At 37.9% G+C, this 27,619-nt stretch overlaps 2 protein-coding genes and 2 long non-coding RNA genes across 13 annotated transcripts in view; 2 read left to right on the top strand and 2 right to left on the bottom strand.

Moving 5' to 3' along the window:
* The window catches only part of step (cytohesin steppke), a 16,705-nt gene extending 8,252 nt beyond the window's left edge, over positions 1-8,453 (bottom strand). The window contains exons 1-2 of the mRNA XM_022815726.2: positions 8,379-8,453; positions 7,483-7,668 (exon numbers count right to left, since the gene is read on the bottom strand). Of these exons, the coding sequence (XP_022671461.1) occupies positions 7,483-7,501 (19 nt within the window). The 5' untranslated portion in view covers positions 7,502-7,668; positions 8,379-8,453. The remainder of the gene's footprint in view (positions 1-7,482; positions 7,669-8,378) is intronic.
* Positions 8,372-13,714, top strand: LOC147754180 (uncharacterized). The gene is made up of 4 exons (XR_015317443.1): positions 8,372-8,708; positions 10,542-10,665; positions 11,107-11,370; positions 11,548-13,714. It is a non-coding gene; the product is annotated as an uncharacterized LOC147754180 (long non-coding RNA).
* LOC111254536 (uncharacterized) overlaps positions 12,719-27,619 on the bottom strand; it is a 27,296-nt gene continuing 12,395 nt past the window's right edge. For 6 of the 10 annotated variants that reach the window (XM_086975349.1, XM_086975356.1, XM_086975353.1 and 3 more), the window contains 5 exons: positions 27,341-27,541; positions 25,556-25,650; positions 24,870-24,974; positions 21,995-22,092; positions 20,426-20,468 (listed from right to left, as the gene is read on the bottom strand). In XM_086975349.1, coding sequence (XP_086831475.1) covers positions 24,954-24,974; positions 25,556-25,650; positions 27,341-27,541 — 317 coding nt within the window. In that variant the 3' untranslated portion in view covers positions 20,426-20,468; positions 21,995-22,092; positions 24,870-24,953. Of the gene's footprint in view, positions 19,863-20,210; positions 20,469-21,993; positions 22,093-24,869; positions 24,975-25,555; positions 25,651-27,340; positions 27,542-27,619 lie in introns of those variants that run through there. The other 4 variants (XM_086975348.1, XM_086975347.1, XM_086975355.1 and 1 more) reach the window with 3 other exon arrangements.
* Positions 22,087-24,756, top strand: LOC147754179 (uncharacterized). The gene is made up of 2 exons (XR_015317444.1): positions 22,087-23,629; positions 23,806-24,756. It is a non-coding gene; the product is annotated as an uncharacterized LOC147754179 (long non-coding RNA).

The following is a 27,619-nucleotide window of genomic DNA, read 5'->3' as shown; positions in this document are numbered from 1 at the left end:
CGTAGCTGGAAAACTTAGAAATGAAATCCGCTACATTTGGCGAGATAGCATACATCATTTGGTGGAAAGATATAAGAAAGCCGTAAACAATGACCGAGAATACAAAACATAACCTACTGTCACAGAAACAAAATTTTTTCTAGTCAGCGGAACGGGCATGAGCTACTTGCCGCTGCGTCAACTTTAACGAAGAAAACAAATATCATTTATTGGGAAAAACGAGTGCAAAAGAATTCTTACAAAAAATTGACCTGGGCTCCTACAACTTCGATCTTGTTATATACTGTGCGTCACTTCCTCCTGCAGTACCAATGATGACCACCATGGTCGAACAGAAACTTCTTCAGTGATATGTGTTAACTAGGACACTGTTTAGCTGTTGCAACAAGAACAATGATCTGTACACTGGTTAGCCAAATAAATTATGCCGCAAAACTGTTAAGGTCTATTGGAACGTATACGACAATGCTCGTGGCTGTTGAAGTGCTATTCAACAACAGCGTGGCGACAGTGGCGCTATCGGCGTTAATGAGGTCAAAACATTGGTGTCGTATTTTTTGCCCAATTTTTCAGCGTTTTTGAGTATAAGAATATGATATTATTTCGACTCGATTCATAATAATTGGCAGACATCATAGGTATAGCTATACTCATGATCGTAAAGTAACTATTACACACTTTCTCCGTCAACGACTGAAGGAATCTCTAGCCCACTTTAAAAATTTTTACTTAGATTCTAGTTATGAAAACACAATTTAAATAAAACGTCCGTGTGCCAAATATGTATAGCACGTTGAGGGAATGGATGCTTAGATTTCCAGTTTAGCCAGAAACCTAACCATCAAAAATAACTGAAACAATGGATTAAAAACAAAATTATCGCTTAGTGCACATCGTGTTAGGGTTAGTTGTTTTAAGTCTCTGACTGCAAAAGAGCCTCAACAAAGTCCATTCAGGAAAGTCCTTTACACGAGTTGATTGCCATTATGAAGACTTAATACTGAGCAATCCAGCTTTATTTATTTACCAAATATCATCTCTTGGGTTAATAATGCAACATCACTTAGCAACAGCCAAAAACCCATTGTAATAATTGTATATATATAAAAACATGTATCGTAATGTTTTTATAGTGCCTTATATAAATTAAGTTGCTAAAGAAGAATTGAAAGAAAAACGAGTGCAACTCCTGAAATAAAAACAACTCCAAGGTAAATAAGCACACAGAAAGAAAGCTGAGCGAATGCGCGAAAGCCTTACCATTTCCTAAATTCTACTTCTTTTGAATCTAGTATTAATTGTTATAGTAGTTGTAGAGCTTACTAGAACGTTAATAGGTGCCTATCAGGCGCTTTCGGCTAATGTCCCAGTTTCTAATTTTGATGTTTCGTACCGTACGCTAACCATCTGTTCCTCCTGACAGCAAACTCTCCAAACTATTAATTCCGTCTGTATTATGTCGCGTGCCGCAATGCTACACGTTAATACAATTATTGCAAAACTGAAGATAGCACACCTGGTGCCGCCATCTTTGGCAATTCCATCTAACTTTCAGACGTAAGTGTTTGATTCGATGATACGGTTGCCGTACTGACCCAGTGCATTCGTGTAGACGGCCAATCGTAACGATCTGAGTTCCGTTTAGACTAAAGTTTTATTCAAGCCATTATCTTCGCAAAGCTGTCCGTACATTGAATGAAACTTTTGATTCCAATGAACTGAGAACTTTACAAATCCTCAGTTCATTGGAATTTAAAGTTTAGTAATTCAATGTTTGATTCGTTGGAAGTAATAAGAATCAATAATACTAAACACACAATATTTTTTGTACAACAAAAATACGTCTAGCATCTACGGTTGCGCGCTTATCAGTAGAAAGTCTCGATGTAACGTGATTCCGTGCCATTATTGCAAAAATAAATTCAACCAATTCACAAGAGGTCCATGTAATGCCACTAACTAAACTCTATCAGTGATGAGGAAGCCAATGACCTAATGTTCTGTCGTAGATAATCGTTGATGCCATCAGTTTAGTGCTGTCCCAAAGGGCATAGCCGAAAAAAACAGCTATTTTGATGGAAATACTTGTAACCTACTTCTTATTAATTAACGCTTCTCGAAAATCATAAAGCATCTTCACTGTCTTGTGGGTTTCAACGACACCCCTCCAGGAATTAAAAAAAGACTACGTAATATTCACGAGCTAAGTGCGCGACGGGCGAGCTTACATGATTTACTTAATTTATAAATGTATTAATCCTAAAAAAGTTGTTGTTGAAATTGTTGCTGCTTTCGAAACCTAGCCAGATTCAGTGGTCACCAATCAAGCAAGAACAGAAGCTATAAGCAACAAATTTTAGCATTAATTAAACTAACATACCCAATGCCAAAATGTAGGTTTCAAAATAGGCATATTTTAGGTCATTTGCATTTTTTTCAAACAGCATGAGGTTTCTATAAATATTTTAACTTCATTTACGCTAATGTACACCAAATTCCACATTCAGCATGCCAAAAAACAGGCAATTCCGACCTTTATTACTTACTCAAAAAGGCCTTTAAAACCTATCTGCGCAATATTTGCACACAACTTAATCAGAGTCGATTAAAATAAGGATTAATAAAAACAAACTACCTCGCTCAAGATTGGTATAAACGGTTTTACAGCTTTCCTGCTATTTTTGAGTTATCTAAAGCCTAGACCGAAGAACCCTCAGCAGACTTAGTGGCATTACGTTACAGTCATGTTAATTACCTTTGATGAACATTTGTATGCATAAAACTGTAGCGGACCAATATGGGCTTCACGTACAACTTATTATTAATTGTCAAAAAGAAATTGTCAATCCTAACAAACTATGGTGTTTCAATGCGTGTATGTAATTATGAAAAAAAAAACTAGGTTTCTATTCCTTGGTCTGGAACGCCTCATAGCTTATAATTCCGTAGCACTGAAAAAAACGTACCTATAAATAGCTAAACAAAACTTTATTAGAAGACACTGTTTTCTAAGGAGTACGACAAGAAACGTACGAGGAAATCAGTCAGTTTAATCCTCGTCTTCTGTCGTATCGAAGATTCGAGCGCAACAACTGAAGAGTACGGCAAGAAACGTGTGAAAAACGCGGAATGATCACGCCAGTTTAGTCCTTGTCTTCTGTCGTATCGAAGAGTCGAGCACAACAACGGCGGAGCTCTGCACAGGGCTCCTAAATCGGAATTGTGTACAGTCGTAATATGAATCGCCAAGTACAAAAAACGTTCTTTATAGTTCAGACAATAAAAGTGCTTGAAGTAGTAATATAGAGAATCCAGATGATTTCAACGCAGGCTCGACGTCATATGCGCTGGTACCGGGGAACCGCTCGTCCGTTCGTCAATCGCTGAAGTTAATTACACTATATTCCAGTCATGAACACATACATAGGATGTGTGAAGAATTATTGCTCGTTAGAAAAATGATGCCTATTTACAGTCGGATTTGTAAATCAAATGGTGACACTTATGGCCAACCACTATAACTACTATTGGTCATTTTAGCTATTGGTCACTGGTCACCTGCATATATATATCTATTTAGATATAGCTTTGTCAAGATTTCTTGCCCTATCCCCTTTCTCATCATCTCTTTATCAAGTCTAGTAGCAATATATCAACTTGGATATATACAATATATCTGATGTCGCGTTACGCCGCTCGCAACGCCGAAGGCTCAGCAGAAACTGGTACGTGCTATTTCATATGTCGTGACACGAGTGCTAATAGAAGTAATATCTGCCGCGTAGCTTAACAACGGCTTCGGATCTGCCACTCGAAGTATTTAGCAGAAACACGAGTACCACATGCTACAGAAGTAGTAGTCGAACGACCAACGAGAGAAGATAATAACAATTAAACTGGTACTATCGTATTAATCGTAGTATTATCATGTTTGCAACGTCCACACAAAAATTAATGATTGTGCATTAATGACTGTGTGACAACAGATTCCTACTGAGGTTTAGCTGCAAATATACTGTTTGGATGGATGGATGGATGGCCATTTCTTGAGTTGATTTGGCAACTTCCGCGTAACGATGATAAAGTTACCCTTCGTAGACAGCTTTATTCTCACGACAGGCGCGTTCCCATAAAAAAAAAAAACTGTAATAGATAGACGCGTGCGCGAACCTACGTACGTGCGCGTGTGCGTGAAGGGTTTACTTGAACATATCTATACTTTATTAGGCTTAAAACGCTAACGCCAAGCGGATGTCAAGACACGCCCTATAAGGCGATAATGCTGTCTTGTGTGAGATGTTGTGTAAGTCTCAAATAAAAAAACATTTCAAACCGCAAGATTTAATGAGTGCCGACACTGATTAGAAACGTCTTTAAATCAGATGTCACTAAAGTTAATTACACTATATTCCAGTCATGGAAATACATAGGATGTGTGAAGAATTATCGCTCGTTAAAAAAATGATGCCTATTTACAGTCGGATATAATCAAATGGTGACATTTTTATGATCGCAAGCAAGCGCGCCATCCTATTACACAAATAGTCTAGAAGAGAGGTTTCCTTTGATAGTGGACGGCGAAGAACTGAACTTTAGTGGTATTGAGAAACATTGCGTGCTGCTACCTAAATTCATGTCACTAATAATAGCAGTTGACATCAGTACTCTAAATGCTTCATTTAATAAAACCCAAATATGGGCTTTCATTAACGAATCGCTCTCATTTCTACCTGAAGGTACTTTCAGTTATTACAGTTGGATGATGGTCCACAAAAAGAGCCATTCAAATACTGCTAAATGTGGAAGTAGTGAGTATCTTACCACAGATAACGTGAATTATACTAGCGCTAAAAAATAAAAAAATTCATAGTTGCAAGTGTAATATATGAATCTACCTAATCTACATCACTAACTCTTGCATTAAATTTCTCGATCCGTAAGACAGTATAAAAGACACAATTCGATAGAGAAGGAAGAACATGGACCGCAGATTTTTTACCGCGACGCCCTTCTTGCCATTCAACTGATCAGATGCAGTAGTTAGTCGAAAACTGGTTTCACGTAAATGATACAAAACATCTTTTCAGTTATCTAACGAGTGAAGAGCATAAGCGTATGCCTATACTTGGGGTTTAGCTATAACCATTTTTTAATTAATTTCAAATAGTGGTTTCTTATTCTTAAAAAAAATAGCTACCAGTTTCTCAGGTTATTTCAGGAAGTAGTCGTTCCTTGTTAATTTTAACGTCCACTTTCAACATTGCCTCTGTAATATCTCTCTCCACACGCCTTTGTAAAATGGCTAATAGCATACCAGGTATTCCGTCGTCATCTAAAAGAGCTGGTCAGTTTACTCGCCATATATTTCGTTAGCACGTGCACTACTGAATGTTCTAGATCGACTATTGGGACAACATTTTGAATGTTAACCCTGTACTATGTCGAAACCATTGTCTGGCGACCTTCCAAACTGAGAACAAGCGGTACTAACATGTAGATGATGACCTGCTGCAAGGCATAATTGGTTTTCTAGCATCTCCATCTACAATATACATCCAAATTATAATCATGCGGAACTTACATTTCTGTTTCCCATAGAACACTGTTTTATATAGGGCAAAATTCAGGAGTAAATCCATGTGCCTACGCCATCGCATATCTTTTTTTGGAAAAAAAGTCTGCACTAAAGGACGGATAATTTATTTTTTACTTAATTCTGCAGAATCAGGGTTAAATCAGTATTTAATTCCAGGTGTGCAGTGCTTTCTTAATTATAAATTCTATAATATGCATCTTCCGACTATCAAATTCTTTAGCGGAAAGATGTCGACTTAATCTGCAACAAACTCAAAACTCTTCCATCTTATTTTTGAACATCGTATGTGACATGCTCAAGGACATCGAGTGTCGTTCTACTATTTATATTATCTTCGGCAGAAAAGTAATTTGATCTTCAGCATTCGCCAAATAAAGGCTTCTCAATCATTTATTGCTCGTTCTGTTCTCGTTTCAACGGACATTTACTTCTATAGAAGTGATACACAAACAAGAATAGGTTTCGTAAATTTGACAAAAATTGACCTTTGAATTTTGGTACCTGATATCTAAGTGAGCAGACACATTCTAAACTAGAGTACGTTCCTTATCCATGTTCTGAAATGAACCCAAAGGGTTTATTGCAGTAATGCTCAGCATGAGAGATCTGTTTCTTATAGTTAAACCAGTCAATTAATTTTCGTTTGAATATATGCAAAGTACAGCTCTAATAGAAGACAAAGGTAATATCCGATCCATATCGCTAGAGCTCCCAGTAAAAGCAAAATATGAATTGTCACTAGCAGCCTTCTTGACATAACCTACCTGACATGCCTCGTTGAGTGTGGCATATGCGGCCTTGAGGTTTGGCTTCAAAATAAAAAGCAATAGAGAGCCGAGAAGGACAATTTAAGTAATACTGCGCAAAAGTTATGCTTTTTAGTAAACATTTTTAAATAATCTCCAAAATCCTGCGCAACCGTAAAAAAAGTACGAGTTAAAGAAAGAATATAAATGGCTTTTCTTAAAAAACCTACTGCCGAGACAAGAACGTTAAAATTAAGAGTGCAACACAAAGCAGCTTCAGTAGTTAGAGTACAGTTCCAAACTAGTAAGCGTTTACAGCAGTTGTAGGTCTGTATATAACAACAATGACCGATCATTCTATGTAATGTCATATATTTGCTCAATTGGCTATATATACATATATACATTTAGCTCATTTTACTCTTTGAGTAAATTAGGCGTTAACTATATAAATGCGAAGGAAATGCGGTTATTTTAGAGTCCCAGATTGCCAGTTAATCTTTAGTTCATCTCGAAATAGCGCTGTGCTTAAGTAAGAGCTATTGTAGCCTTAGCTCGATGGAACGGATAAATCAATAGAACCCAAATTGCTTTTTTATTTGTAATTAAAGTATTAGTTCTCAGTTACTGTTCTGCGAACAGAAAAATGTCATTTTAGCACACATGAGCTACATGGCAGTCGCCGACGTTAGTCCTATGACGTTACAAGGCTTCTGTGAGCATCATTAGACTGTTTCATAAATAAATAAAAGACAAAGTAGATTATGTGTGAATATTTTTTGGCCGTGAAATCGGAATTCCATGCAATGTTCTCTCAATTACCAACAGAGCGAAATTTTTGACAGTGACAACGACCACAGCATGGATCGTAGGAACAGTGATGTCACACATTAGAATAAGAGTGTAACCCTTATGCACTTATTATCAGCTCTGCATTGTAACAGCCAGATAATTTTGGAACAACTACGTCACCAAGTAATCGATATCTAACTGGCCACTTTTACATGGATTGGTGTCCGCTACGAACCAAACGGTTTATTTTAATCTATCATTGATGAACTGAGTGTAACTGTTAAACGTTTGATGTCGATGTGACGCTTTAGTGGCCTAAAATAGGAGAAAAGTCAAAGCAAAACTCACCTGTATGCGGCTGAATCATGGTTAGTACCGATCTGCCGAGGAATCTCCTCGTTCCGTGGCAAATTTAAAAATAGGCAACCACAGCGTGCTTTGCCACCACGGCGTCGACACACAGATCACTGACTGTATATCTTCGATCGCAAAAAACTATTTTGCGCTAAATCTCTTCATTACTTGTGAGCTTGCCTGGAGGATCGTTATTGATATACACACAGTAAGAATCCGCTTACAATCAATCACTGCTTATTCAATCACCGTATCGACATTGCTCCGCCATTTATTACATATTATGTTGACACCGAAACCATTGTCTCTGTGCACTCGTCGTATAATTCTGTTTCAAAATCAGAACTAACACCAGCTGCGGAGACGTTTTTGATTATGACTTGCTAACAACAACGACCCTTGACACGAAGAAACAGGGAATGATATCCAATCGTAGTACTAGTAGCAGCAAGAAAAACGGATCATTTCACACTGTTGTCTTCACTCTAACTGACAGCAGCAACATAAATGAGCATCTCGGACGACTACCAGCTCTTATTGCCCTACTCATCATCACCAGCACCGCATCTGCACACTCGCTCTATTCTCTACATCAGCCGATAATCATTATTAGTCATAATCATAATAACACAGCCACTGCTGTGGCCGATACTGCTATGTTCATATATATATATATATATATATATATATATATATATATCTGGCGATGATGCTATGAAGTTGTCGTATGGAAAAGTCGTCGAATATTACATCTTTTGCTACTGCCGCTGTTGTTGCGATGCTAATTCATAGTGATAATATAACAGACGGATTTTACAGACAACTCCTACAGCTTCCTATTCCTACAGCGCTGCGGCTGCTATGACGGTTTTTTCCGTTCAATATTTTACCCATGGCTGCCAACACCAGTGACTGCGTGTCCCTAGACGACGACAATGCCAACAGAACAGACCAACACTCCTCAATTGGTGCTGGCCTAAGTGACCCTGCGCGATTGTTTGTTGTTTATGCGGGAGAGGATAAAGCAGACGATACGAAGATGGCAGACAGACGAACAGGCGATGAAAGCGGATCAAATCGCTTGTCTAAATTCATAATAACAGTGAAGAACCGGCGCAGAAACTAAGAAGCAGCGCGGGCGATTTGAACCATGATTGATATGGTATCTGATGAAGTGTAGAACACAAATAATTAGATTTATTGCGAAACTCACAATTCATGTAAGTTGTGTGAAAAAGACGGGCAGTTTGTCTTCGCGAGGCAAAGAGGGTTAACTAGTAGAATATATTTATTCGAATTTATTTAGGTGGTTATACGATAATATCTAGCCCAATACGCTTCTAACTGTTATTTGAATTTATCTGCTATAAATGCAGTGTAACTATTCTACACGGACAACGACAACAGCTATCGAAAGTACTTTTTTCTCGCGTCTGTTTCATATTTCGTCATTTTTTGTAACGGTTTCTGACTTAAATGATAGAAAATTTCAGCAGTTATACCCATTTTTAAGTTAAACAAAGTTTTTTTTTAATTTTCTTCATATATTTTTTTTAGAAATCGCATCCTTTTTTTGCTGTCCCGGAGCACAGAACAACATAAAATTCATTTATACAATCTGCGCATATCATTTATTCTTTGGTTATATAAGAAAATCTTTTTTCTTTTATTCCTTTCCCCAGCTTCCCATAACATATGCAAACTCGTTTAACGCCAAACCTCGAAGACTTTTCTATATTAAAAACAAATCGATCCACTTCAACTTATTATCTACGCATGTAGTGCGAACGTCCTTTCCTAAATTTGAACCCATTACATACAGCCAATGGGATTGCAACTTAAAAGGAATTCAATAGATCCGCTCTGTGCCTAGTGGCTTTTGTAAGTTATCTATAATGAGAGAGGTTCGTAAGCAATCTGTCGCCAAATTGACAACTTGGTGTATCTAATTTTAAGCAGCCTTGGCTAAGCGTTCTTTGTTAAAATGACAGAGGCCAAGAAATTAAGGGTATATTTACGATGGCGTTACAACAGCCGTCCCTTACGATCGCAGAATTTATAACAAATAGTAATCTATTAGCTCAAATGTACTTTCTATGACTGATCTCGTATGATTCGTCTCTGTATACGCTTATTTCGTTGAACATAGTTTGTTTGGATGCGTGGCAATTGTATTTGAACCTTTTCAGATACTCTAACCTCTAGCGACACGCATAGTCAATTTAGATTTTATCACAGAATGGTTGGCTTAGCGCATATTCTGCGCTTAGAAGTTTTGAAATTCGAAAAAGCTAATTTTTATAAGGTTAGCTACTCGCACAGAGAACAAAAAAAGAGATCAGTTGAATCAAGCGTATGATTCTTCTATAGGACCGGGCGAAAGAAAAATCGCATGTGATATTTGTGACCATTAATCATCCAACGTGTTATTCGCGTTTTAAGATATCAGGTGGATAATGATGTATCTCATAGAGTGATACGTGGTATTTCAAAATTTCGAAACCACCATCAGGGGTCATATATTCAGCTAGATGTGCTAAATTGTTGAGAGGTTTGTATTTAGATTTAAGACAGAGTGCCTTCAAGATAAACTCAATTCGCGCAAAAGTTCACCATGGTGTACATTTTTGTTCTAATAAAAGCAAAGTACCGCCCATAGAAAATATATTCTCTTTATGGTCAGAACGTGTTATTGGGAGAGAATGGTCCACAGAATGTCCTGTTGCTTTTGTTTTAGTAATTTCTATGTAACAGATGCTCCTCGTAGTAGTCCCGATCACGGAAGAAGCTGGTTAAATTTTTGCGAACACTAAGATAGACTAGCACGAGTATCCATGACATCATCAACGAACTAACTATCAATTACTAAATAGTTTCAAAGTACTTGAATTATTTTTGCACTCCTTTATGATCTCAGCTATTGTTTTATTCTCCTTTCCTTATTGTATACTTTTGTTTTTGTTATATATTATTGTATATTTACAACGATAAATTGTCTAACATCATCGTAATATCGTGTGGCCCTAGTTTAACAATTGCCCATTCTTTTACAGGAGCTAAACATACACAGCATTTCATATTAAAAAGTTGACATCTACAATGGAGTGAACGGTATCACTAATCACTTCGTTTAACATTTACCCAACTGGGATCCTATTGGACCCATGTCGTCTGCTGGTAGAGTATATTCTGTCCGTTAAGAGACAGAAAAATCTTTTGGCTTGAGGAGTTTTAAATAGGTATTTTTACAAAACTACAGTTGTGGACCTAGAGTGTCTAACCAATGAGCGGCTGCATTGTTGTTACGTAGCATTTCGAAATATTCATATCTTAGCCACAATTAAATAGACGAAAACTCTATTTCATTCAAACGAAAAAACTATTTCATTCGAACTTTTTTAAGCCTTCATAGAATTGCCCATAAAATTCGATTTCATGAATGATAGCTTACAATTATAGTCATATATACCGGATTTTGAGAACTGCGGTAAGACAAAAACAAAAAAATGTATTGTTCTGGCTCCGAATAGTGTTTGCATACGGATTATTTGCTGGTTAGTTAAATAACTCTAGGGGTGAGTCTAACCAGCCTATTAACAAGTTGATTTACTTTTTCAGTCGGAGTTTCTTGTACATCGGAGAGCGTAGCCCTTTAAACAAAAGGACCAAGATTGAAAAATCCGTCTTTTAAGCGATTCCTTTATTCACTGACACGCCACGCTCGGCGAGAATTTTCCAAACGCAAAGAAGGGACTTTTAGCTGGATTGCTTTCAGTTGACATATCTCAAGTGGTACGAATCGCGTTGAATTGACGTTAGTACCGTTTGAAAGTCCAGATCTGATGCGGTAAAACTGTCAGAATACCTTCACTCAGACTCAAGGTAGATCATCTCGAAGAGGAAGGAAATTTTTGCAAAAATTTATTATATTTTACGATTTTATTCTAACAAAAGCACAAATGGTATTCAGGCACATATAAAAAAAATTCGTGCTGTTTGTGGTCAGGATGTGTTATCGGAAGAAACGGCCTCAAAGTAATTTTGTCGCTTCTATTCTAGATTTGAAGGATGCTCCTGGTGCCGGTCGACCAATTACGAAAAAAGTTGATGAAATTATGCCGAAAGTTGAGCGGGACCGACACGGAAGAAGCCATAATATCACCATGGAACTAAACATTCGCTATTGAATAGTTGTAAACCATTTGAAGAAAGTCGGCTACAAAAAAAGGTTCGATGTTTGGGTGCTAAACGGACTGAGGCAAAACAATTTTTCCTATCGCATTTCCATCGGTGAAACTGTACAGAATTGCCACGAAACCAAGCCATCATTATTTCATATTATGTTATTACATTTCTAAAGCGGTTGATTACGCGCGATGAAAGGTGGATTACATGTGACCATAATATGCGAAAAGGAGAATTGTCAAATCTAGGAAAGATTTCACAGTCTGCGGCGGAGCTTCGATTGATGCCAACGAAGGCGGCATTATGTGTGTGATGGAACTGGAAAGAAATCGTGCACTATGAGCTGTGGCCGCTTAGCAAAATGATTGATTTGGGCTCCGGTTGTCGGCAACTAACAACGTTATAAGAAGCTCTTGAAAAAATCGACCGCCACCAGTGAACGCGGGAGACATCATTTTTTTTATTATGAAAATGCCAGACATATTTGGCTACCCGGCAAAAGGAGCTTAGATGGAAGATTGCAATGTATGCGCCATATATCTTACACTACCAGACTGTTATGGTTTCCCCCCTGACTCCCTAATGGTGTTGATCTAATAGAGATTATTTATCACTATTCTCGGCTAGAAACCACAGCAACATAACAATGGTGTTATCGGAAATGCATATATAAGCGCAAAGCCTTTGCTTATATAAACTAAGGAGCCACGCTAGTTCTGTTAAGGCTATAATGAAGCATTGGGTTTGGCAGCTGCTGTCAACTGTGACACGGTACTTTGCATAATTTACAAACGTTTACAATCATCCACGCTGCTTTGAGCAATCCGCCTTTAGTATCATAGAACATTCAGTGTATATTAATAATCATCATTTCATGCATTTAGTTAGTATTTCTGCTTCGAGCGTAAGACTATCTTACGCTGCCGGTTATATGTCTTCTTCGCACCAGTTTGGCAATAAATATATCTTAGTGTGTAGATTAAACAACTTCATTGTGTACTACAACTACTATGGTTAGCTAAACGATAACAATAACAACACATAATTCTTCAACGATGTATAATATTATCAAATCTTTATTTGTCAATCTCATCATTATCAGCGATTGCGGTCATTATTCTTAATTCTTATTATCTTGCTATCACCATTTATGAGGTTATATCAATAAAATATTAATATTAAAACCAGGTACATGAATATAACAATATTTCGATCAGTTTGCCGTTCCGTTCTTCTCAGTTACAATAATAGATAAATGGATGCACATGTATTTGTTTATCTGTGTGGCTTTCATCCTTCGCACTTCAATTTTTCTAACTTTCTATTTGTGTGTGTATAAATACAACATTATCAACTGATAATTGTATATATTAGTTTCTATTCATATATTTGACAATCATGATGTGAAAAGCTTTTCCTTAGTCATTTATTGCAGACAGGTTATTTAAAGTAATCGCTATAAACACTCAATGACTAAAGGTATTTAAAGCTAGTCTGGTTGCAACTAGACGAGTTCGAACTCAGTGCCTCCCTGAACTTCGACTCGTTTTCCCCCAAAGCAATACATTTTTCTATACACAGATTTTTTAAACGGAATATAAACGCTACATGCTTCTAGAGCAGCTGGAATTACTTGAGCCCGCCTCGTGATAATGGCTACTTCGTCACTTAGCGACATCGTATGAATCTGTGCATATTATTATCATTTAGTTGAAAATCAATTTTGAAAGAGCAGCTTTTAAATTGGTATCGAGTCCGCTGCTTGAACAGTCATTACTCTAAAGCAGCTTCTCAGAAACTGTTCATCGAAATAAAAATTAGCTAGTTTTACAATAATTGACTGAATTTCTCACATGTTTAGAGCTTCGAACGTAGTGAGGTTTTTAACAGTACACAAATACACGCTCATGTGAAGTTTTTACTACGCATCATCATAAGGGCGGCGTACCTAGCATCTATGCAAAGAACACTATTTGATATGAAGTGGTTTTGAGTAAAATAAATAAACGTTTGTTCAGTCCCCGAACAAACACAAATAAATTTCTGTCGGCTCAAGATATATACGTAAGGGTATAATATGTATTGGAAATACGAGGGGTCGTCAACAACCAGTACCCGCCATATATAAGCGATCGGTCCCCGAATACTTCTATTTGGGGATCGATCGTTTGCGCTTGGTGCAACGGTTCCGGCTACGTAGTAATATTGTAAACCTAAAGGACATTGAGACCTGTCGATTGATTTACCAGATTTTAGGTTGCCACCAGTGAACAATCGATTGTTATAATTATGTTGCAATCTACTTTTCCTAAAATGAACGCATTGCGTGTTTGTCTGTAAAACTTCAAATAATGAGATGCTATTTCGATAACATTTCATCAGCAACTGTAATTTAGAGTTCTTATACTCTACGACGAAAAATCTCTGTTTTTTTTAAACTAATTCGAAGGTTAAGCGGTCTAAAAGAAACTGCCAGGCATTTCAACCTTTGAACTTTTATGGTAGGCTTACAAAGAGCATAAGGATATAGTTGTACTCTACCAACCGCTGTGTTGAAAACTTTGCAATTTACAATGTTGTTTAGTAAGTTCTAGATACCGGGCCAAATTATTGATGCTATTAAAAGATGCTTTGGAAGACTGCAAAATCGAATCCTCATCCTATCTCTAGACGACGACAACAACAAATGTACGAAATATTAACAGTAACCCGCTTCATCACAAAATGATGTTAAAAAAAAGGTGTAAGAATCCTCTCTCACTCACTTACTCACTCGTCATACACACCCAACATACACGCACATATATATACACATATATATGTGGAAAAAATTCATCTTGGTCAGTAAAAGGTAGCAGTAACAGTAAACAGGGTATATTATGTGTTACATGGCTGCATTCTTGATTATTATCAAATAATTCAGTTTATATATATATATATATATATTAGTTGAATGGTTAGTTGTCACTTGTATGAGAAATATGGAAAAGAACGATACAATAGAAATCGGTGGGGTATTTTTTCTATTACCCAAAATTTCATGTAAAGCCTAAAATGATCAGTGGAGGAAAATCCTTGGAGAAATCGTGAGGAACGATACACAAACGGTATATTTTAAATTGGATGCATACTAGACCTTTATGTATATATTAAATGTTCTCGCAGGATAAACTGAAGTAATTGTATCATGCTCATATCTAAGACGTGCTCACATATTCTACTATGGTAAAAAACCGAATACGAATTCTGCCATTTTTTTGCAATTATTGCTTTAGGTTTGCCATGAGACGTATGTTAGAAGAAGTGGATTATTATGTTAGTTTAATATTGTATTGGCAGGCAAGGCCGATCATTATAAGTTTTACTTTCTAGCTAAAGTAACTGTAGACCTCGCTTAAAACAACAGCATGGAGATTGGTAACATAATTATATGAGCATAGCATGAATTTATAATATGAAGCTTATTTAGTTATCTGAATTTGTTAGGAAACAAAGCTTATTTTTGCGAAACAGTTTTTTTGTTTGATTAATTGAAAACGAAATAAAAATAATAATAATGTATTTACTATAGGAACCTTAGAGTCAATTTACCGTTGCCTGAAAATATTAAAATTTGGCATGCGCCAATCCCCTTCTTACCTCTAAAATAGAGACAGTCTTTTGATATCATTTAGCTAACATAAACATCTTTGCATTTCTACATCAGGCCTATTGAAGCGCATACGAATCAGCCCCTAGTAGTGGAAATACGTGAAAACTGATTTTGAAGTTTCGTATCTAAAACGGAACCTCATTTTGCTGTTAATTTTCAAGCGGAAACTATTTCGCTAAACTGGATTTAACACCTGTTAGAGAATCGATAATGATCGAGACGATCGCATAAGTTTCGTTCAGAGAATCAAAGTATGGTCGTACGTTAAAGTTCTATCCATTAACCTAAACAGCTCTCTGTGTAGATAGAAGTCAGTTGCAAGACAATTGCCTACACGGATTACAGAATACTATGAAAAGTAATGATGTAAATCCCCTATACTACTGTCAGCCGCTCGACTAGTTCGGTACGATTGCTCACGCCATAAGAAAAATTCCTCTACACAACGTGAGCATTGGAAATAAAACATAAATCTTTTAGCTCCTCGTAGGATTTAATGGAATCTGAGAGGGCATAACAGCAAAATGGTGATCAATTCACAATGCAGTTTGCCTCACGCGTGGTCAAAAATTTCTCGACAATGCAAAGGCCCAGGAGAATCGAAGAAGTTCGCAATAAAAACATCTGACTTCATAACGATTTGGAAGATTAGAAAATTCTGACGGCTTTTCGATGAACGTCTTCGCGCCCTGTTCTTATCCTAGACATTGCTCGATCGGATTATAACTGTTCGGATCTACGCAGCTCGCTTTGGCGAATGACCAATCGAAAGCAAATGATAGGAGTAGGGAAATGAATCGTCTTCTGGAGGAATCTGCCTGTTTTCTAAACGGACCACCAAAAGGCATTACTCCCTTTAAGAGAGTTAGTCCTTTTCAGACTTGACCACTCTCAAATTGATTTAAGGGCGGAACTGCTTTCTGACCGACGCAATACAAACAACAGAAGCCGAAAGGTCGCTGATGATTGGCGAACACAAATGGTAATTGAATGAAGTCGACCGGAAACGACCGTCCGGTTGCGTGAACTATTATAATTGGGTAAAACATTAGTTCAGAAAACGTTCGTTTAAGAAAAATTACGTGTATGTAATATAGCGGTACTCTCGTTACCGAGGGGTACGCAGGCGATAGAAGGATGCTAATGATTCACTACGGCTATCATCGCAGTGACCGAAAGCAGTTGATTTCGATGCTCAAACAAGCTACGCAATTGAAACTAGTTCTGTCGTACAGAATATGATAAGATCAACAAAAAAACTACAGCCAGCAAGAGCCAATTGCACCAGCATTGAGTTAAAGTGATGCTGGGTTCAGTCATATATCAAAGACTAGTTAAGTAATCGGCAATGGCGCCGATTAACCGCCTTGCATCGCCACGGGTCGCACCGTACCAATACGAGACCATTCAATTTTGATTCAAGAGCGATACATAATAGAAGCCCAATAATGCGTATGTTACTATTATATATATATATATATATATATATATATATATACGTATAGCAAACAACTTGGACGCGTTTACCGATACTAAATATCACTGTTTCATGTTTACTGACTGAGACATGCATAAAATGAAATGTCTCAAAGAGATAAACGAATCTATTTTCAGTTCACTGATGAACCACTCAATGCAAGGACGCCCGACCTAATAAGGGAGCGTACTGCTGAAAGATGTGATTGATAAATATTTTTTTTTTCAAAAACTCTAACAGCTCCTAGCGTCGCGGGATAGTTCGTTCTTGCGGCATAGTTCCGCCTCATCCAGGATCTGCCACCGTAAAAGTAGTATCAAATCGTTGCTTTTGGTTGTTGCATAGCTACTGCGAGTAGTGGCGTGATCATTGCGAAAAATGTACCAAGGTCTACATCCATGTGTAAGAGATAATTGTCATTATTAATAGTATCTAGTTTTCTTTGGTGTTTGCTACGTACAATCTCTTCTACCTACTGCATGATTTTTTGACTTGGACGACATCGTTCAAGAAGGTACACGTGTATAAGGTCAATAAGGTGAGCCAAGACGTTCGTTTCTTCGAAGAAATGCAACCGCTCAAAGCAAGAATGCGTTTCTGGTACCAGCCATTGAAGCAACTCCAAGAGTTCTATTTTCCTATATAGACCCTTATAAATCCTTCCTGTGCTTTAATGAAGCTTCCGTTCACCGACAACCAGGAATGTACAACCCGCTAATAGCTGCCTACTTATGCCAATAGGGTTAGAGATGAGACGAACGATTGACATGGCTTCTTTGCCCGGAAACTTTCAGCATTAACCTCGTAGTATCTAGATTGGAACAGAATAAATCACTAGACATGGGTGTTTTTTTTTCAAGAAAACTACAGTGCTAGCTGGCTTTGACTCACCCTATACATGAAACCCACACTAGGGTATTGCAAAACTCGTTTGACCAACAGTGGCTACAGGCTTTTTGCTCTAACAGACGTTACCGTTAACAGGCTGCGTAATTTGATTTGCTGCAAAAGTATTTGTCTGCGTGTCAAACGGAAACATTTAGATAGACCTTTTCAATGATAATCGATAGGACAATGCGTAAAGTATTGCTGTAGTTACTGCTGTCGTTACCGTCTCATATATATAGCAATAGCAACGATGTCATGTATAAATAACCTCCCGGCTGAGACTCATACTCTCGTGTGAAAGCACTTGCGACATTTCCTATATCTACATAGACCTAATTTAGCACAATATTGTATGACAAATGCGTGTGACGATTGCGCGGAATATTTTATCGAATAAATGACAGGTAAATTGTAGGCTTTGAACTATCTACATACAATTACAAACTCGTCTTTAAGAAAGACACCAATTTACTTATTTTCGTCTAACTAACTCAAAAGCATGAGACAGTATCTCTTCAATCACTGACTAGTTGTGTGATAGGTCTCGGAGGAACGGAGATAATCAACAGGTTTACAAGAACATCGCCTAATGGTAATTGGTGGTTAAGTAAGTAATGCCCTTTTTTGTTGACTGCCTTCCCGTTTTTAATGTGTCCTTGTTATTAGTAGTAGATTTGTATGCTAAGGCTTTTCAGCTCTATTGAGATCGTTTTGTTCGGATAGCAGTATGTCCTGTTGATCTCGGGCTCCGAAGACGCATGGAAAATAAATGAATTTGCAACACAGCGTCCACCAAACATATGCCCTGTTTTGCGTGTAGATAGGACTCTTTTGCTAAGCATATAGTGATCCTTCCCCTTCAAGGCTAGCTCACCGCAGTGCCTGTTGAATTTTACTTTCAAATTTAGTAAGTAGGTAAGTAAGAGAGAAGATCTTTATCGTACATATCAGGTCTATTCGAAGTTGTTTCGACAGCTGTTTTGATCCTTTTCATCTCCTAGAGGGCAGACAACGAGTGTCGAAATGTTACACGAACGCTACCCGACATCCGCACGTTTGGGCTCCCCCAGAACTTTATCATCTGAACTAAACGATCACCGCAGTGTTATATCGAAACAGAGAAGCTACTATGAACAAATGAAGCATTAGAAAAGGAAGGCAATAAACAAAAACGGTTATTATTTAGTTAACAACCAAAACATAATTAGGGTCTATCTTGATATTTATAGCTAAATGCATATTTAATCCACAAGAATCTGGGAATACCATTCACTACAGTGGCTACTGTGACCACCGCAATCGATTCCTATTGCCTTATCTATAGTTTTACAAGAATCCCTGTTGACTCGCTCACTAGTACATGTCATGACGTTATGTTGACTTACATTTGAGACTCTCGTGAACAGTTTAGTTTGTGAGTACAGCTACATCTTTTGTCAATTTCAAACAGCGCAATCGTGAGGTGATAAAGCCAGTTATTGTTGAATAACACTGACGACCTCAGATATTTTGTCTATCTATTAAAAGGATTGTGTTTTATTTAGACACTTTTTAGTGAGCTTCCAGAGATTTGATCCGATCAGTCCTATACAGAGGCTCAGACTCATGCCTTGTGGCATACTGATCATTAGGTCACTGCGATCTACCGACTGACCTCGCGTTCTGCGTATGCCCGACCCACGGACATTTGCCCGACCAGACCACCGCTAGTGCGACTGCTTATGTTTGTGCGTGCGAGCAGACGACTCCGGTAATAGCCCGATGAAGCACTGTCATGAGAGTATAAGGTGAACTTGCGTTTAAGGTTCTCAAACAGAGTGCACTACTATCATTGATCGTAACAGATTAGATTGATACAACCTCGAGCCGATGCTCATACACAAGACACGGCAAATGAGTCCAATTTCTACGTCCTGATCTGCAAAATCTCCATAGCAATATACACTTATCCGTTTGCCTGGACAAACTAAATATATCGAAAGGGTAACGCGTGTATAAACGAGCCCTGGATATATGTATTCTTTCCAATGATGTTTGCTGTACCCACAAATAGGTGTGTCCCACTTGGAGCTTCTATTTCTTCCACCTGTAGCAGATACCATGTTCACGAAAGTGTGCGTAGAAGGTTTTCCAGGATAAAAATACTACTGCACCAGTCACGCATCGTACCACCTAAATGGAGATAGTGACATGAGGTCAATTTCGACGCCGCAGTCACGCATTTTCAAATTTCCTTCATTCTACGCAAAGATCAGTTTAGCTGTTAACCACTCTGTCTACGCTCGTATTAGTCGCAAATATAGGTCAGGTTGCAATATCTGCAATAGTAGTAGATGTTCTAGCTTGCTCTATCTAAAAATCTTTTAGTCACGGCCGATTAATAAATTATGTTGTGAAAAAAATGTTCCGCCAAAGCAAATAAGGTTTTCTTCGTTAAATTAAAAGAAAAAAGAGAAAAAAGAATATATGGCAAGTTAGAGCAGTTCGAGACTGTTCAAACGGGAAATTAATCGAACATACCTCTGAGTGGGCGTGATGTCTGCACTTTGGACTGATAGAAAGCTGCCATCAAAGATCAGAAGTTGGAATAGACGCACACCACGCCACAGTGATCGGTGCGACAAGGAATCGCGACCAAACCCATTTTCGGTGAAAGATCCAGTGATCGCTTAGCAGGGAGTTATCCGGATGGAAGACTCCTACCAGGTTTTAAGATGTCTGAGCGCAGTATGATTCCGCAGGATTCTGCACTAGGACAGCTTATCACGAGATGAATCCCTATATTGCGTACACAATAACAGAAATCATAAATATCCGATAACACCTAGGTAGTGGATAACCAACGATCAAAGCTAGTACTTTTGGTTCGGAACGTAAAATTATCTCATCTTTGAAAAAAAAGAGTTGCATTCTGGAGGTATCGGCACCATTAGCAGCATTAAATAATGAACGTAAAGTAAACACAACATCGCAATCAAGGATCATAACGTACGAATTTTCCTACTTTTTCAATAGAAACCCAACCTCACTTGACCACATTTTTTTCCAGACTTTTCGACCCCTTTTTTAATTCTCTTCTGAATAACTGCCTAGAAAATAAACGTGGAATGCCACGTGGGTCTAGCTTCTTCATCAAGCGTAACTTGACTAAACAATAAATGAAGCGTGCGACTTTAAAATAGGAATGAATATATTAAGAATAGGATCTATTGATGCTAAAGAGTAAACGTTCACTCAGCGTTTACCTTGAAACGAAGTTCTAACGACACCCGAAACATTATACGAACTTGTTTTGCAAAGCAATATATTCAAGTCTAGAATTACAGTAGCAGCGTCTTGTTAAGGGATCCGCATTAAACCGGTACAGGACCAATCATGCCGATAAATAAAACAATAAGTAAACGGAATGCTTTATTTAGTGGTTAGAATAATCAAGTGAGATTAAATTTTGCAATGTAGTAGAATATGTGCGAGAAATCTTGCCGGAGGACTCGTAAGAGTACGCAGTGGGATATGGCGTCCGCTACTGATAAAGTATTATTTACTTTCCGAAAACATTATTTCGTTCGTATAGAAGCTGCACTTTGTCATTTTGCACGATACCTTACGCTTAGAGCTCGGGGAACTACGTAGCTCTACGTTATCACCTCCAAATGTGCTAACAGATAAATGGCAAACTCTTGTTAAAAAGAACTGGGAGACTGATTTCATCTTCGAAGCACGTGTACGACAACCTCATATTTACTATTTTGCAGATTATACGCACGGTAATGTGAGGCGAATTCGATATTAGATCTTTACGAACAGCAGCACACCGTATACACTGGGCGATCGTAGAGATACTTCTTGAGACTGGGGTAACACGTTTCAATTGGGGTATAGGTGTTCATTCACAAGAATAAATAAACTCAGCAATTAGGTTCATCTAGTCCTGCGTTAAGGATGTAATCGTGTATACAACTAGGAACGTTTTTAATAATATTTTCTAATAAGTAATACAAATATTTTCAGCACTTCAAACTAGAGATCGCCAATAAGGTTGCCAATGGAAGCACTTATCTATCTATCTATCAATCAATAAATCGAGCAACGATAAAAACTTCATAATAGGTTAAATGTCTGTAGTTAAATCATTAATTTCATGCTACTTTTTTACACATTCTTTCTGTCTCGGCTGAAGCTGAAGTTTTATGTGGATGTTAGCCCGATGTCTCCTAATTTTTTGACTATGGACCGATAAATATGTGAATATAATCATTCAGATGTGCCTAAAAGAAATCTCAGTATCAAAAAAGGTATATTACCTTTTCTTTTCTTGACTGACACGTGCGCTCATGTTGGCGCAGATTTGAGCTATCGCCGAATCCTCGCCCACAGATTTTGCATTTAAATGGCTTTTCACCTGGAAAAAGTGTTATATATATATGGCCATTGCGCGTTATAGCTCACTTATTGAATATATTTTTGGGCCGGTTAGGTGTTGTCACCAACTGTTAGCTCATAGTTGTTGAAAACTTTTTTCGCTTATTGCGTAAAATTGGGTCGCTATCACTTTGTCTTTTTGGTGGACAGATTAGTAGAACTTTGTTGTTCGGGTCAGGGTAAGGCAATTCAGCATAAATCGATAAGCGTAAATATGGGACACACAATTTTGTAGCGTATTTATCATTACAACAAATTAGAATCTATACAAACTAAAGAAATTTAGACAGGAAAAGGATTTACGACAGCTAGACGAACTGTTCGTTAACACGCTCATTATGCTGCATTTGTTATGTAGGAGGCAGCTTTATTGTAACTCGTAATGGTTCTTTAAAATCATATCCATAATAGCATGGCGATATAGGCCAAGCTTTTCCTATTTTAATGCAAATCTTATCATTATCACTGTTGTCCTTCGCAGTTACTGACAATCAGAAAAACAAAACAAATATAGTCACAATGCCTTCTAGAATTTGGAATAAAAAAAGAGCTAATATCACACTTGTTACGATAAGGCAAAGTGCTCTTCGAGATTTATCCAACACGACCAAAAAAACTATTTACAGCGATAAAATATCTAACACCATCATGAGTTTGACAATTGACCATTCTTTTACAAGAGCTAAACATACACAGTATTTCATATAAAAAAAGTTGACGTCTACAACGGAGTGAACGGTATCACTAATCACATAGCCCTTCGTTTAACATTTACCCAATTGGGATCCTATTGGACCCATGTCGTCTGCTGGTAGAGTATATTCTGTCCGTTACGAAACAGAAAAAATCTTTTGGCTTGAGGAGTTTTAAATAGGCATTTTTACAAAACTATAGCTGTGGACCTAGAGTGTCTAACCAATGAGCGGCTGCATTGCTGTTACGTAGCGTTTCGAAATGTTCATATCTTAGCCACAATTAAATAAACGAAAGCTCTATTTCATTCAAACGAAAAAACTATTTCATTCGAACTTTTTTAAGCCTTCGTAGAATCGCCCATAAAATTCGATTTCATGAATGATAGCTTACAATTATAGTCATATATACCGGATTTTGAGAACTGCGGTAAGACAAAAACAAAAAAATGTATTGTTCTGGCTCCGAACAGTGTTTGCATACGGATTATTTGCTGGTTAGTTAAATAACTCTAGGGGTGAGTCTAACCAGCCTATTAACAAGTTGATTTACTTTTTCAGTCGGAGTTTCTTGTACATCGGAAAGCGTAGCCCTTTAAACAAAAGGACCAAGATTGAAAAATCCGTCCTTCAAGCGATTCCTTTATTCACTGACACACCACGCTTGGCGAGAATCTCCCAAACGTAAAAAAGGGACTTTTAGCTGGATAGCTTTCAAGTGACATATCTCAGGCGGTACGAATCGCGTTGGATTGGCATTAGTGCCGTCTGAAAGCCCAGATCTGATGCGGTAAAACTGTCAGAATACCTTCACTCAGACTCAAGGTAGACCATCTCGAAGAGGAAGGAAATTTTTGCAAAAATTTATTATATTTTACGATTTTATTATAACAAAAGCACAAATGGTATTCAGACACATATAAAAAAATTCGTGCTGTTTGTGGTCAGGATGTGTTATCGGAAGAAACGGCCTCAAAGTAATTTTGTCGCTTCTATTCTAGATTTGAAGGATGCTCCTGGTGCCGGTCGACCGATTACGAAAAAAGTTAACGAAATTATGCCGAAAGTTGAACGGAACCAACACGGAAGAAACCATAATATCACCATGGAACTAAACATTCGCTATTGAATAGTTCTAAACCATTTGAAAAAAGCCAACTATAAAAAAAGGTTCGATGTTTGGGTGCTAAACGGACTGAGGCAAAACAATTTTTCCTATCGCATTTCCATCGGTGAAACTGTACAGAATTGCCACGAAACCAAGCCATCATTATTTCATATTATGTTATTATATTTCTAAAGCGGTTGATTACGCACGATGAAACGTGGATTACATATGACCATAATATGCGAAAAAAAGAATTGTCAAATTTGGGAAAGATTTCACAGTCCACGGCAGAGCTTTGATTGCCGCCAAAAAAAGGTGACTGGAAAGGAATCGTGCATTATGAGCTGTGGCCGCTTAGCAAAATGGTTGATTCGGACCTCGGAACGGGACTTATCAAAAGCGGTGTCATTTCGGACATGACAATGCCAGACCAGTCACCCGGGAGAATTGTACTGCATCTGCCATATAGTCCGAGTTTTACACCGTCAATCTAATATCCGTCCCGGTCTCTGCTTAACTCACTCAACGGTGTTTATTGAATTTCAATGGAGGGGTGCAAACGTAACTTGTCACAATTTTCCGCCCTCACCTTGTACAGCGATTGGCTTATGGTGTTACTAGCAAAATGCTAGAAAGTCATCGATCAAAGTGGCGTACATTTAATCCAGTCATATTGTTTTAAAACACAAAAAAATATTCGCTTTAATTTTGGCTTTGAATGCCTTTCCGTTGTGATGGAATACCTTATCACAGATAACACAACAACAAGTTACGTATACAGGAAAATCTGGAAAATAATTAATAAATAAATATATTCAGCATTAGGGTGTGTGATACAACCGCATCTACTTAAACTTTTCATTGTTCTTCTGGGCGTCCACACTCAGGTTGTTTAACGATAAGGCTTATTATTTTCTCATCGGCAGAAGTATAAATGTATTAGGCTTTCGTAGATACCACGAGTACCCATGGCGGGTGCATTTTGTGAAGATGGACGGACGACAGCATGTCAACTGAGAGGATAAGTAGCCTGTGCCTTCGCTACTGGCCACATTTAATCACCTGGAGAGGGAAAAATTCAGAAAAACGTAATATGTAGTGACACCTTAACGTGCTACATGCATGATGTCCAGTTGTATGAGATGACGTAACTGTCAAGTGCCTGTATAATAAGGGGATATCAATTTCATATAGTACTATAGGCTAAAATCGATGAGACAGCTTTTATGTCAAACTCTGGGTTCTCTGTATCCTACTGGGACAAAAATGTTCAAGGCACAAGTCCTGCTAACTTGATTACAGGAGACCACATATTTCATAATAGCTGTAAATTATCTAATCTACATGATAAGTGGTAGGGACAAATAAAATACTCGATACTGCATGTTGATCTAATATTTCTCGGGGTTTTGGTCCTGCAATATGCACGATGTAAGATATAACACTGCACATGTACAAGCACATGCTGCAGGACACTATTTTGATGTAAAGGCTTTCATAGCCCTAAAAATTGCAAAGAGCCTGCAGTGAATGCACCAAATAGTGTAGAGACATTTTCAACATATTTTTCTTAGTAATTGATTTATATTACTACAACTGATTTGGACAAAAACATATTAGAGACACTATCGATTGGTACTCACCTTAAAGCAAATATTACGTCTAGCGAGCCGCCCGTTCTTGATAGCGCAGCTTTTCACCCGACACGTAACAGTTGACCCGATCGGTCCATCACCTTCTACAGAAACAGTGTGTTGTTTGGGTTTGATATTGAGAGTTTACAATTCCTAAATAGACCGGTATTGTGATTGAAAGCGGCATCCTGCGTTTTTAGCCAAAACTTTCGACTGGTCAAATGAAGCCTGGCTCATCCTTTAACATTTAGAGCGCCATTATGTATCTCTTCAACAGTGCCCTTCGTTAATCGAATAAGCAGAACATCCATGCTCAAATGAGATTGATTGATTGAGAAACCTTTGTTGTTGTGAAGCACTCGCTAGTGAACTATCAATCGCACAGGCTTGATGATCCTTGGAAGTAAAAGAGGCAATTCATCTACACGGGCGTACTGCTCTATTAATTCCTCGCCAATTAGGCATCCGCTTCCTGCATATGGCTTGAGGAATTATTTTATTCGCAATCTTGTTTACAAAATATTTTAAATGAAGTACCAAGTTAGAAATTACACTTAAAGCAAATCCACTATGTCATTTGGAAATTGGCAGGAGGATTTCCTCCGTTTGAGTAGAATACACATGGCTTATTTTTCAGTAAATTACTTTCTGGAGAAGAAAAGAGACAACGTTAAGTGCCTACCACGTCGTTGTCATGATTTCGTCAGATAGCGCTCAGTCAGAGTATAAGGAACCTTCCTGGCAGCTGGAGGCGACCATGGATAAAGGCGATAATACTATAGTCTCCGTATCACTCCACACGAGCATGCATGAACAGGCAAACAGGAACATCATATTACCGCATCATCTTCCTACCCCCTTCAGCCCCTCAAGTTTAAAAAAGGTAGGCGGACGAGTGTGATATTACGCACATGCATAGTTTCCTTGTGTACTAGTTGACGTTATGAGGTGTACACGCCGAAAGTCACTGAATAGTAATGATAATCATAGTGATGACATAGTGATCACAATGATAAAAATGGCCTCTAGCAAATTTTGAAATTCAGTAAAGGTTAGATTCTAAATTCGAAGGGTTCGCAGGTTCAGCTGTGTTCAGCACAGGCTTTCGATCAATGTGTATAAGTATTTTGAAAAGGTCGATCTTCATATTAGAGGATTTCATTTCGCAAACAAACAAAATCATGTATAAAATAATGACTCAAATCAAATCAAACGATCTCATTATTGTTCAGGGAGTATGATCGCGCGAGATTGACAGTCAGCTAAGCGTCAACCTGGCTAATGTTTAGAGAATAACTATATACGACTGTCGCGACCTCTCCATGTTAGGCGTATTTTCCTTCCAAAATCTGATTAGCCGCCATGCGCCAGAATTGCTATACTGATAGAACATTCAGAGAATGGAGAAATGTTTGAAAGCTAAAAGAGCCAAGACGTTGTTTCTAGTAAAGGAATACTGATATTATTATCGAATGTCAATTGACCTATATCCGAGACTGCTTGCTGTGCCATATTTCTAAATTATTTTTAGAAGTTATTACATTTACCATGTTGAGATAGAGCATCGTCGGTAGAAAGCAACGTCGATGACAAATGCATCTTTTTCGGACAGACACAATCGTGGATTATAATTAATCAGAAAGAGATAATCCCAATGATCAGAATCATGGTTAAGCGCAATACATACGTTGATCGAAAATCTATCCAAAAGATCATACCTTGGATACAACTTTGTAGCATTCGGTCGATTAGCGGAAAAATCTAAGCACTCAACGAAAGTGAAGGCTAGCTAACCTGTGTGGCTGCGCTCGTGCCGTACGACGTTATGTCGATTTTGCGAGCTATACGCGCAGAATTGGCAGAAAAATAATCGGCGAGCGAATTTCGAAAGTGACGAAGGCGTTGATGATCGACCAATCCTGCCGGCTGTATTGGTGGGCTCATCAGTCCCCACGGCCGCTGACGTGGCCGTAAATGGATTAAATAATAAGAGATCTGTAAAATACAGAAGGAAAAAAGATTCGTATAATTTTTGTATGATGATTTCCTTCGTTAATTCATTTTAATACAGAA

This window comes from Varroa destructor, unplaced genomic scaffold, assembly GCF_002443255.2.
Source record: "Varroa destructor unplaced genomic scaffold, Vdes_3.0 BEIS01000007.1, whole genome shotgun sequence".
Lineage (NCBI taxonomy): Eukaryota > Metazoa > Arthropoda > Arachnida > Mesostigmata > Varroidae > Varroa > Varroa destructor.
This window is presented reverse-complemented; position numbering and strand designations above follow the sequence as displayed.